At 37.4% G+C, this 13,107-nt stretch overlaps 1 protein-coding gene across 1 annotated transcript in view; it reads right to left on the bottom strand.

The window, feature by feature from the left end:
- Positions 1-13,107, bottom strand: part of fax (failed axon connections) — a 37,026-nt gene that overhangs the window by 22,862 nt on the left and 1,057 nt on the right. Inside the window, exon 2 of the mRNA XM_018539741.1 lies at positions 12,858-13,103. Within this exon, the coding sequence (XP_018395243.1) occupies positions 12,858-13,103 (246 nt within the window). The remainder of the gene's footprint in view (positions 1-12,857; positions 13,104-13,107) is intronic.

Here is a 13,107-nt window from a genome sequence, read left to right as displayed (position 1 = left end):
CTAATATTGAAATTATGATCGTAGGGGAACGTTCTCATATATCCATTCATCCATTTCATCCCGCGGATATTACCGTGTCGTAAAACGGAAGGCGTTTGACGTGACGACGCCGGCGTGCGTAATCGCGAATTCCCCGCTGTCGTCACGTGAAATTTTATTTACAAACTTTCATCCGCGCTCCCAGGTGTTGGATTAGCGGGGTAAAGATCCGTGGTGGCCGCGTATACGCGTATCTAATGACGCGTGTGCACCAACACGCGCGCGTGCACAAGTACTTGCGCGGCAGGTGAGGAAAATATGCACCTACTTTACGGTTGCGGCAGGTCGCGGTCTTTAAATCGCCGGAAACGTACCGGCTATAGAGGAGGAGAGACGCGCGAAGCCAGCCGGCCGTGTGTTCCTCCTCCACTTCCCCGCCGTTCGCTTGACATTGTATTTTCGTTGCCTTTCGAAAGCTTCTCGGAAAGGCACCGCGTCGCGTCGTCGCCAATAATCGCGATGGACGCCGTTATCCCACTGTACCGCCTTAAAACAGGTTGCGGCAACGGCGCAGTTGGAATGCGTATATCGGCCGCGTGTATCTGTGTTTTCTGTTTTTTGTCTCCCGCTGGTAAAAAGAGAAGGAAAGATACGTGCCAAGTTGATTCCCCTTCCCTCCCTCCCCTCCTCACCTCCAACCTACTGGGTGTTCCTTTAGCTGCAACGTCGTTTTTCTGTCCAGTATGAATATTGACTCTTTCAATATGAGTACGTCGTGCTAGTTAACTTTTTCTCGCAATAAATTATTTACAGTCTTTAAGATGCTTATTAGCACCAAATTGTACAGCTTTTTAAGATGCTTAATTACATGTAGATAATATTAAATCGCTCGTCAATTTAATTTGGGATATTGCTATTCCAACTTCGGTTTAGGGCAATTGTATATGTTCATAAAAATATTATTAGACACGAAGAATCACTTTGACCGAATATGGCATGTTTCAAACCGAAAGTGCAGACCGAACTCCGACGATCGCTATTTTACCGATTCAATAGGATTTAGGTCGGATTGTGTACTAATGTTACTTTAACTTTGAGCGAGGCTTAACATTCTGTCTCTTTGTCTCTCTCTCTCTCTCTCTCTCTCTCTCGGCTTTAAAAAGAGAGAGTTTAAAGCTTCGTTTAAAATCAAAGTAACATTGATGCAATCGGGATTTACACACATACGATTTGTGTCATCGATACATCACTACAGACTACTACATCACGTATTAGACACATAAATTTTCGTAAAACGATATTATACATAGACTTAGATTTCTAACAGTCGTTTCTATCAGTGTAGATTAATTTAAATCTCGATTCTCAACTTACTCTTCATCTTTTTCTAATTCTTAGAACTAGAAAAACATAAAAGGTTGGTTGAATTGAAATTAAACTATTGTACATTATGGTATAAAAATGGACATAAGTCCAATTCCAGGAACTCGACGTTGTAATTAAACTTCTTGCAATCTACTAGTTTGTAGTCTTTAATTTCGTAAGTACGAATTGCAGAGCTTTTTTTATCAAGCAAATGTTATAGCTCTAACCGCCGTATTGGACTAGAAAATAAGAAAGAACTCAATTTCAAAATATTTTATCATTCTCGACATAAATTTCACGCTACAGACTAGTATTAATGTGTACACTTCAATTTTGAAAAAGGATTTCCAAATCTCTATAAAAGTAATATATGTGATATTATTTTCTACGAAAATTATTGCATTTAACCGGTAAACCTGACAGACAATTTTATGATCCCCTGAAGACCATCACAGGTAAAAAAGTTTTAGTCGTAATCGTAAGATCGTAAACATTTCAACCAATCATGGTTGAGTATTCTAAAACGTAAAACCGCACTTTCGACTGTGATTGGCCAATTTTCTTACAACTTTACGGTTACGACTAAAATTTTTTTACGTGTGGCTTTTAACGAGATATATAAAATTCACGAAATTGACTTTTAATTAGCAAAAGCGTAATCGGGAATGGAGATCATTATGACATGTAATGTTACGTATAGCGGTAAGTCGTAAATTAAATTTTCATTAATAGCATGAAGGGGAACGATAACAATCTGCCCATTCATTAGCATCTGTCGGCGCGTTTATAATCGAAAAGAAATAACAAATAAATCTAGGACATCGCGTGTAAATATACTATACTCCAGAAATATCAGCAGCGGAAATACAGTGTCCGATTAATGCTGATCTACGTTTCGTGTAAACGTTGCTACGATCGCTGATCCTATAGGATCGCAGAGGGACGTAAAACGGCTCACTGTATCCGATCTATTCACTCAATAAAGATCTTCGGCTTCTCTTATCCGCGGCAGTAAACCACGACGCCTCCGTTCATCTTTCCCGAGAAAATTATTGTTTCCATGTACATAAAATCCATAACGTTTCTTGTGCTACTCGCGTGCATCTTCCCTCGAGATACAAGACGACGCGCCGTTCCATAACGGTTAAAACATTCGGTTCATAACCGGCGGGAGCATCGAACGAACGACGGTGGGAAAAATAACGTCGGCGGCTTCTTCTAAGTTAACCGGGAGCACTTTGTTTTTTCTCCCGTAGAATGCTGTTTAAATCCTATGACTCAGCTAATTTCATGGCTCGTTAAGTTGCGAGCGACCCAGCCCGTACCATAACTCGGTCGGTGTTGATTATGTCCCTTACAGTACTCTTCGAAAGGAATTCACAAGCATTGTGCAGTCATTTAAAATTGCAGAGACAACTAGCGTCGGTATGCGGACTACACTTCCGATCGACCTCGTCTTTTGCCGGACACTCGCGCGTCGTGAATCGCCACGGAAACGACAGAATTTATATCGGGATTAATCAGAATTCAAAATCGAACTTTTTTACGATGTACATATTTCTTAAAAACACCTAATACTATAATTATTATAAAAATAATTGAGTTATTTAAACTATCATTATAATATACTTATTAACAGTTAATTTCCAGAGAATCACAGTTTAACACAGAGATTAATAGCTTTTAATTATCGTTTAATAAAAAAAAAGCGAAAAATCGAGCGATTTAATTAGAGTTGTTGCGACATTGGCGTATGACCAATTAAAATTTTTATACGTATATCGTGTATATCACCGTCTAAAAATTTCCTTTCGAGCGTGAACCACGATGATTTACGCCTATGCAATGACCGAAGGTCAAAGATGCGTGCAGCTGTACCGAGTACAGCGGCTTCGAGAGCCATCTCTTACGCCGCCCCGCCCTTTCCTTCCTCGCCCTTCTCTCTTCGATCAGTCAGGATAAACCAGGCTGGCGGAAATCTCAACACAGCATTCTTGAATTCTCGATGATACACAGGGTGTTCGGAAATCACGCACTTTCTCGTTTGATTACGGAATTTTCGACAACTATGAATGAATTTGTCTTGTCATACAAAACAAGAGCTATTAAAGTACTCTCGAAGCAAACAAACTTCACCAGAAGAAATTTGAAACAAAATATGTATTCCATTTTATAAAATAATAATAATTATTATTATTATATTTTTGTGTAGTCATATTTATTAAAACAATATTTATAAAACAATAATTAAAAGTAATATAATTCAATTCAGACTTTCAATATTAAAATAATAATGGAAACCAGGCAACTGAGAGCACAACGTAGTTGATATTAGTGTATATAAATAATACTTTATATAATAAAATATATTTACTCCATAGAATTCGTGTTATATTCATTATTTAAAAAATGCGTATGAATGCTTTATTTTTGTAAGCCATTTTTAGCAAGTTTTCAAATTAAGACAACAATACACTCTTAGTGAACTAAAGATAACCGCATAGTTCAAGCGTTGTGAATGTTCCTTCTTGACAGCTGAGTGACTGTTAATTAAGTTTGATTCGAGACAAAGAGTGCGTTAATAATTAATATCGTTATGAAAGAAGAACTATGATCTATATTTTTGATAGTAGTCGTTAGATAATATGTCCACGTCGAGAAACTTACACCGCAAATTATTATTTATTAATAACAATTTAAAAAAGAACATTCAGCCACGACGCAGGATGTTGTTAGCGAATGTAATTTATTTGATTTAGATGTAAAAAGATGTAAAATAAATCATTTATTATTTATTATATTTATATTATAATATTTATAACATTGGCAAAAAATTCTGCAACGATATTTCACGAGATGAAAATCTTACACGGCGCTGTAAATCTTCAGATACGCTCTTCTTGTCGTGTTTATTGATTCTCTCGTTACATTCTGAAACGTGCACGAGACTTATAAGATCTGCATCTGATGCGATCTATACTTTAGTTAGGCGACGCCGGTGGTGGGAAACCCATGACAGACGGGTGCGAAACACGTGTGAACACTCTGGGAAGATTAACGGGCGGATGCTGCACTTAATAATTTGCCAATTGTTTCTACATCATAGCGTGGTATTAACCGGTAAGTGTTCGCGCACTATGAGCACCGTGCTTAGATAGAAAATTATTTTCTTCTTACGGGTCGATTACAATGAAATCGCTTTAGAGTGCCCTATAGCTTCGTCTCCATTTTCATGGCGTCTTCGCTTCTGTATCTTTTTAACGTGCTTCTCTTATTATTCTACCCTAACAAATGGGATTTCGATACTGGAAGTATAATATGCCTCTCCAACAGCACAAGAACCTTCTATAAGATATATATATATATGCTTGAAGTAATCGGATGTTCTCGGAACGCTGGCTATTGAGGACGCAAAATCCTCCGTTTATCCCCGTGTTATTCAACAACCTAATACAGGATTGTCATAAATTCCTCATCTTACAATTCTATAACTTTTCTCTGATATCTAGATAAAATATATATTTCATGATTTCTCTGACTTTCAACCATATTTCGAAATTTTTTTATATTTTCGTCCTCTAATTTGAAAATCGTTAAATATTTTGTTGAAAGATCAAGAATAACCTAGCAATATGACTATACTGTAATGTTGCTGATACTATTTGTATTTTTAATTGTTAAGTTGGCAGTATTCCAAAATTACATCGTATATTAAGCTTCTTTAAAGCAAAGAATTTTAACTTTCCAGAAAATTGCAAATTCTTTTACTTTCCTCTAATCTTTTCAATTTCCTCGACAAGTTCCGGATTTCTAATTTCACAACTCTGTAAATGTACTCAAAATCTATTCTTCGAATACTCTCCTGGCTATCGCGGGATATCGAGTGGGAACGCGGAAGCAAAAGAATTTGACGTTCACGCGATTTCATTGATTAGCTGTGCTTAGCAGACTCGGGAAAAAGCGGACAAAGCCGCATTCCTTGAACGACAGTAACACACATTTTAGCGCCGTCTCGGCCTTCCGGACGAAAGTCTGAAACGTTTCGCTTTTCTCCTCGCACAATGACCATTCAATGACAGCTTCATCAAAGAGAGAAACGCACTTCTCTGTGATATATAGTCGTGTTTAGAAACGAAGAAACGACAAATTTAAGCGACAGTTTATCTCGAAATATGGATCATCCTTGTTTGTATCTCTTAATAATTTCGTGCTTTTCTAGACCCGATTTTTTATTGCGACTTGTAGTTAGATTAACCTGATGATAATGTACATTGTGAGAAAAAATTTTGATATTTTTAACTTATAATATATTACATCTTACTATAATTATAATTATTACTGTTATAATGCTAGTTATTACTAATATTAAAGCAGTAATAATCATAGTAACATGTAATTATAATTGCAAATATCAAAAATTTTTTTATTAGTGCAAAAATTGTATTTTTCTAGCTTTGATTATTTAAACCGATGGCTTTTGTAGTATACTGAAAAGTCTGGTTACATTAATTGGAATGTTGGTTGAAAAAAAATAGGTAAATTTTCTGGTTGAATCTACATATAATTATAATTTCGTTGATGTAACCCTAGAATTCTGAATGATAAGATTATCTTTTGGTTCACTCATTTTTCTGAGCGTAAAAATAACTTTTAAAGATAACACATTACAAAACCATCAATTTAATGATATTATCAATCATAGCAGAAAAGAAACACAATTTTTATATTATTATCAGATTAAGTAAAGTTGGTTCACTAGAAAATGAAACATCGGACAGCATATATTATATATAGTAGTAGCTTTTTAAAAGTCACTTTCCAAGTTTATCTGAGATATCTTTGGTGCAAGGTTGCACATTCTTTTTTCGGCAAAAGGTTATATAAGAAACTAGGATAATATAAAGATCCTTCCCTTGAAGATAAAAAAAGGTCCGCAGATACAGGATGGACCTCCTGCTATCTTCAGAATGATGTCGGTCGTTCTAGTTACGAGATATGTCGATATGAAACAGAATCGGAGAAATGCGAGGGAAATATCTCTCGAAAACGATGTATCTGTTAGGATGCGCGATAACCGTTATGTATGTCCGAAATTGGTCAGCTTGACCAATTGATCTCGACCATTCCACCCGTTATTTGTAGCTATCTCGGTAATGATTAGTTCAATAGGAACTTCCTCTGTATTACCTGTGACCTCTTTTCTTCCAATTCTACCATTTCGCGATCGGAACGGGTATTCATTGGGAAAATGCAGCGAATCATATCTCATGGCACGATATTATGGCAAGACAGCTGCCACTTCTCGGCAAGCAGTCATGGTACATGACTATCGATTGAGGAGCGAAATAATTAACTAACGTAGAGAATTGCGATATTCTTGGACGTTTAAAAGTAAGGACTAAATGCGAGTTTGAAAGAAATTATATGTAGAACAAAGTTATACCCAATTATATATACTGAGTTTTAATAAATTATTTGTTGAAATAAGTTCTAATTAAATATTTACTAAATGTAAACATCTAATTATACAGTACAATAATTATTAATTTGAATGTACTATAAATATTTTATTAAATAAATATTTCTTTACCTTAAGAGTAAATATTTACTTATTACTATTCAGAGAAACGCATTAAGACTTAAAATATTAAAAATCAAACGAAAATAGAAAGTTTTGAAAAGAGACGACAGTTATAGCTTTTGAATGAGCGATAAAAGGTTAAAAGGCGAGTTAAACTTCAGAACTGTAAAGAGATAAACTGTGCTAGAAATAACGGACTTTTGCTACACGTTCCTAGAGATACAAAGCATTTTGCTTCAAATACATGAAAGATAGAAAATATAACGGAGTTTTCAAGAAATATCCAGAAGGAAAGTGCAACAACTAATTACATTGCCATGTAATTATCTGCGTTCTCATTACGTTAAAATGAATAATAGCTTCTAATATCGATATAAATTCTATGCGCTATTTATAGCGGATCATAAATAATCTGTACAACTGATACGTCAAGAGCATCAATGATAATAGCTATTAATCACATTGGCTTTAGCGTTGAACGAATCCTTTGTTCAGATTAGATATGGATTTCTTGAAATAAAATGTATATTGATGAAATTATCGAGTTTTTCTCCCTAGATTGTCAATAAAATAAGATTAGATTATAATAGAGACATCTCTTTAATGTTTGCTTTAAAATTTCGTTAAAACATGACGAGTATCTTGGAATAAAAAACACGTATCGATGACATTGCTAATAGCTTTTTCTCTCAGAAACCTCTCTAATGTAACTTATATAGCATTTTCTTTTTTCGTAGCAGGTTTAAACCAATCTGGGTTGGATTAATGATGTTGCGTGCTCTACTATTGGTGGCGGCGCATGTAACGTCAACCAAGAGTAGAGCATGTGATGTCATTAATCCAAGTCGGTTCAAACTCGGTACGGTCGAAAAAGCTATTAATTTCACCGGCAATAAACCTAGATTGGATTAGGAGCATTTCTTTGAAGCTCGCTCTAAAATTTCGTTGAGAAAGGCTTACGAGCGCATCACGAGAGATATTCCCTCCGTTTAACGCAGCAACTCTTCGTCGCTCCCTTGCGAAGGAATGACGTTATGTTCAACAGATGTCGGGGTAACGACTCGAAGGGGTAGGCAAGAGCGACAATGTAGAAGGAAGACAAATGTGTCACGAGGGTCGATAACCAGGCTAGAGATCACCGGCGCGGAATTCTGCGCGGAGTTACAACTATGGAAAATGCATCTCTGCAATGCGATAAACAGTTATATTCTCCAAATCATTCGGGATATTTTTTCTCTTAGCGCAAAAAGGTCTTTCAGCGGAATATTTATTTGCTTTGTGAAATGATTCGTTTATAAGAAATAAATTCTACAACGGTATTCTTGGACGATACACTCTGCGTTGAAAAAAAATTTTAACAAACATATTTGATTGAATAGTTCCAAGTGAATATTTATTAAATGTAAACATATATTTATTTAATATAAAAGCTATCAATTTGATTTATTAATCTAATTAAATAAGAGAATTCCTATATTCGATCAAAATAGAGCTTAGTGCTTAAACATTTCTATGTGAATTTATATATGATTCTATAAATTACGCGCCGAAATCTTTTTCAGTCTCGAAATGCAATCATGAGAAAAACCAGAGTAATCATTTTATTAAATTAACGAGCAATTTATTAATTTTTGATGTTAAAAAATGTCTCTGTAAGAATATCAATAATAAGATATTAATCAGATAAATCTGCGCGAATAATTGTTTTATTAAATAAATATTTATTTGCCGTAAATAAATGTTTACTTATTAATATCGTACTATTCCAAGAAATATATATTAAGATTCAATAATTTCAGTGTTAATAAAGTTTTAATTCGAAGATTAATTGCGTTACATGTAATAAAGTTAAGTCGGTAGAAAATTACTGTAAAAAATGACAATCGTAATGTTCTGTCGAGGAAAACAAATCGCCCAAGCGGTCGAAAGGAAGCGCGGGATATTCATGATATCATTAAATCGGTACTTTTAGCGTGCTCGCTCAACATCGCGAGAAGAGAAAATTCGTTTCGAGTCGTCGCAGTTTCGTAGACAAGGCCTGGTTTTCTACCTCGGTATCTTCAATGTAAGACACGTAAGTTTCAAATCATCGTCGGCTGGAAGCGTTCCGTATATGTGTTACAGCTCGGCGCGATAATGAAAATGTGAGAAGCCCGTTAACCCGTCGCTCCTAAGCTAACGATCACACAGCAACCGACAATGAAGATACAAAAGCGAAGCGGCGAACGAATTCTCAATTGGCCATTATTCCGATCATTAGCGATGATTTTCGCTCACAATATCATCCTAATGAATCGCGATAATTAGGCGAGCCGGGAGCGAGGCACGTTATCTCGCTTGGGAAGAATTTCAACTTTCGCGCGAGAAAGCATCGCCGACGACAACACGGCGAGCACAAACAATCGATTTTCGCGACGATTCGCGAGGGAGAGGGAAAAGGGGTTTTACGATATTCAATCTATCTTCAAATCGGCGAGACAACGATTGACGGTGAGGAATAGAAAAACTGATCGGTTCCCTCGATGACTGCGGCGTTCCGATTATTGCATCGCGTTTCTCAGAAGCCAAAACAAGCGTAACGATTCCGACGAAATAGACGGAACTTTCGTCCAAGAACGTTTTCTTACCTCGTCTCGGAAGCGGGATGCCCCGCTTTCTATATCAATAAAATCGCGCAGCGGAAAGAAACGACCGATCACTTTAGCGTCTCGGAGGTAACGGACGTACCGCAAATAAACGTTACTCTGGAATTACTGCATTCAATTCCCGCTTGCAATTAATCCCTCGATTAAAAATGAACATCTATTTTCTCGGCATGCTATCTACTTATTTTTACGAAAAATCGCGGACATGTAGAAGAAGCGCAGTCTGGATAGAGAGATCAATTAAATCTAATGCTAAGATAGCTCCTCGAGGAGTAAAAACACGCCTCGAGATTAAAAGCATCTCGAGACTCTCCTTCAAGCATGGTTGAAACTTGATATTGCAAGAAGCATAACAAGCGAATATTTGTGCAAGCATCGAGGATGTAATATTACGTTTTTCGTCTTCCCGACTGTCGATTCAGAAACATACGTGTATGAAAGAGTTATTATTTTCATTTGTATACATTGAAAAAAATTGTTTATTTGACTAAATTCAGTTCGTTTTTATTTGTTCCAATAAAAAAATGTATGTACTTAAGTCAAACATATATTTGATATAAATATTCTTCATTGAAAGAAATAACGACAAACAAAATTAAGGTAATCAATAAACAATTTGTTTTTCTTAGTATATTGTCGTCAAATGTTTATTTTACTCTCAACCTGTATTTTGCTAATAAAAAAAACCTGGTATATTCTCTCTTGTATCAACCATACACAGAAAAATATCGTTTTTGCTAAGAAAAGTGACTTAATTTATTTTCTTTCCAGACTTGCTTATTTTTGACATATAGAATTTCTTGATATTAAATTTAATCGTTTCTTATTTTTCCTGGTTCAAATTTATTTTTTGTTTGAATAAATTTTAAAATGTTATACCTCTATTACAAATTTTAGAAAAACTGTAAATCTAAAAAAAATAATAAGTAAATCAAATTTATGTTAATTTAACGATCTTAATTAAAATGTTACATAACTTACTAGGATTTAGAATATTTTGAATAAATTTGATGCTTGTCATGAATTTATGATAAATTTAAAAATATACGAACTTTTAAAAAACACTTGAAATAAATATTATTCTATATACAGTATATATTTTTCTGTACAGAATTTTGGTTCTGTACAGAATTAGAATCTAATTATCTCGACTATAATTCTAACAGATATAAGATCGATAATTTAACAAAATTATTTTCAGATCCTATATCTAGCTAAAATTTTTAGCTCGTCCGCGTTCTTTTCACGCAGAGAGAACTCCGATTTATCCATTTTCCATCAGAATCCCAAATTAATGAGACTAGACACCTCTTTTTCCAGCGCATTATTTTCTCTTAATTTCCAATTGTAATTCACGAAACAAATTTTACGGGACTGAATTCTCCTTTCGCGCTAGGTTTACGCCTAGGTCGAAGGCACCGCTCCGAAAGTTGACAGCAGCCGCCATTTTGAAGCGGTCCGCGCGAAGGCCGTCTTTATGCGTGCATTTTTATCGTGCGTCGCAGCAAGATAATTACGCTTACGACGTCGCGATGCGCACTCGAGCACGTACGCCGAGATTATACCTCGACTGGAAGAACGTACGGACAATTCCAGAGAGAGAATATCCGAACGAAATCGTTCGAAGGGAGAGTTGCTAAATATAGCATAAAAATTGCTACAATTTCTCGCGCCGCGCGACAGATCTTCTCTTTTTATAACCCCATCGTTCGCCAAGTTAATTTGCATCTCAGGAGTGTTGCGTCTTTCAAGTCGATTCTCGCGGAGTGTAATTAGAAGACGATCGCGAGATAACTCACGGACGTAAACAGCAGGGCCTCTTCTCGGATCTGAAAGATCGGAACGCGCGTTGCATTCTCTTCATCAACACCCTGGTTCCCGCTGAGCTCGAACAGTCTGACCACGAATAATTTTGTCAAAACACAAGAATAAAAAAGAAGGATGTACCACTTTTAGAGCCACACATAATTTGAAGTAAACTTTTATAGTAAACTTAAAAATTTGAAAATAAATTCTCAGATTCTGAAGAATGAAATCTTACTCTTAAAGATTGAAAATTGAGTCACTCTTTTTGACAAATGGCTTAATTTTCATTCTTTAGAATGAGATTCCACTCCAGAGAGAGTATATTTTTAATGAAGTTGACAAAAACGACGGGCCAATCAAAAGTTCTTCGTCATCTCATGGCCAGATTCTGTTTCTATGCGCTGAGCGAAATGCCGCGCGCGTTCGTATAGCATCTCGAGGCACCCAGACAACGTAAATCATCCCCCCGGTCGCGTCGTCGTAGCGTTCCGTACGGCCGACATTACCAGCCGCGCGGATTAAATCGCGACGCCATGTCGCCGATTGCGATGGTCGAGGACGGGGGATTTAAATCGCCACTCGACGGCGATCCTGCTCGCTCCAATTAGCCAGGCTGGGAGACGCGATCGGCGCGGAACGCGCTTATCTACGGCTGATCGACCTCGCAAAAAGTATATACGTTCGATTTGCGCCGAATTGCGAATCCCACGGATTACTGACTTCCGCTTCGTATTGTACAACGAAATGGGCTACGTTTAACGGAAATAGCTTTGCAGCTGCTGTAAAATTCTTCAACACGATTCGTTTGCTCCCCGTAATTCTTTGCAGCGAAATCTCACCCTGAGAACTGAAAATTCAGCCGATCTTCAAGCGAAAAGAGTTGGCTCCATTTTCAATCTTGAAAAATTAGATTTCACTTTAAAAACGTGAAAAGAATATAGTCGACCATTTGTCAATATTTTTTTTCAGTTCAAAGCTTAAATAATGGCTCACTGTAAAAAGTGCATGAAAGATACATTTAGAAATATGAGGGACTAACGACAAATCAATCGTGTCAAAGAGTTTCACGACAATCGCAAAGCTGCATTTTGCTGAACGCAGTCACTGAAAAGATTTCCTGTCTCTCTCTCTCTCTCTCTTCGAGGATAGCGCAATTTTACACGGTATTTATTCCACATCTGGAAAATGCCTGGATTCTGAGGGACTGCGCGCGCGGTTCCAGTAGGAAGAGAGAAAGAGAGAGAAGCGACAGTCAGAGAGACTAGAATAAAGGCAATCGATCCTCCCTCACCAGCACGCAGACCGGTGAACGAACGAACGAACGAACGGACGGACGGATAGACACGCACGCACGCACGCAAGAAAGAAAATGCGAGGGGGGCCAATTTGGCCGTCGTGTAATCGGGGGAAAGAGAGGATGGGGGGGGGGGGGGGGGAGAGAGAGAGGAAAGGAAAAACGGTAGCGCGCGCGACACACTCACCTCGTACTTGATGCCGTTCAACCGCAACCACGTCTCCACCTTGAGACCGTACGGGGATAAGGACGGGAGCAGCGGCGTCCGCGGGAACTGATACAGATAAACAACGTCCTTCTCGTAATCGGGGTGGTGCACGGTGCTGGCCTTCGCCGGCGCCGTGGCCGCGCCGCCGGCCGCGGCGGCGGCGGCGGCGTCATCGTCCTTCTTGCCGGCCGCCTCGTCCTTCTTCGCGGCCGCGTCCTTCTCCTCCTGC

Source organism: Cyphomyrmex costatus, unplaced genomic scaffold (assembly GCF_001594065.2).
Source record: "Cyphomyrmex costatus isolate MS0001 unplaced genomic scaffold, Ccosl1.0 scaffold222, whole genome shotgun sequence".
Classification (NCBI taxonomy): Eukaryota; Metazoa; Arthropoda; class Insecta; order Hymenoptera; family Formicidae; genus Cyphomyrmex; species Cyphomyrmex costatus.
Note: the sequence above shows the minus strand (reverse complement) of the source record. Positions and strands in the feature narration are given on the sequence as shown.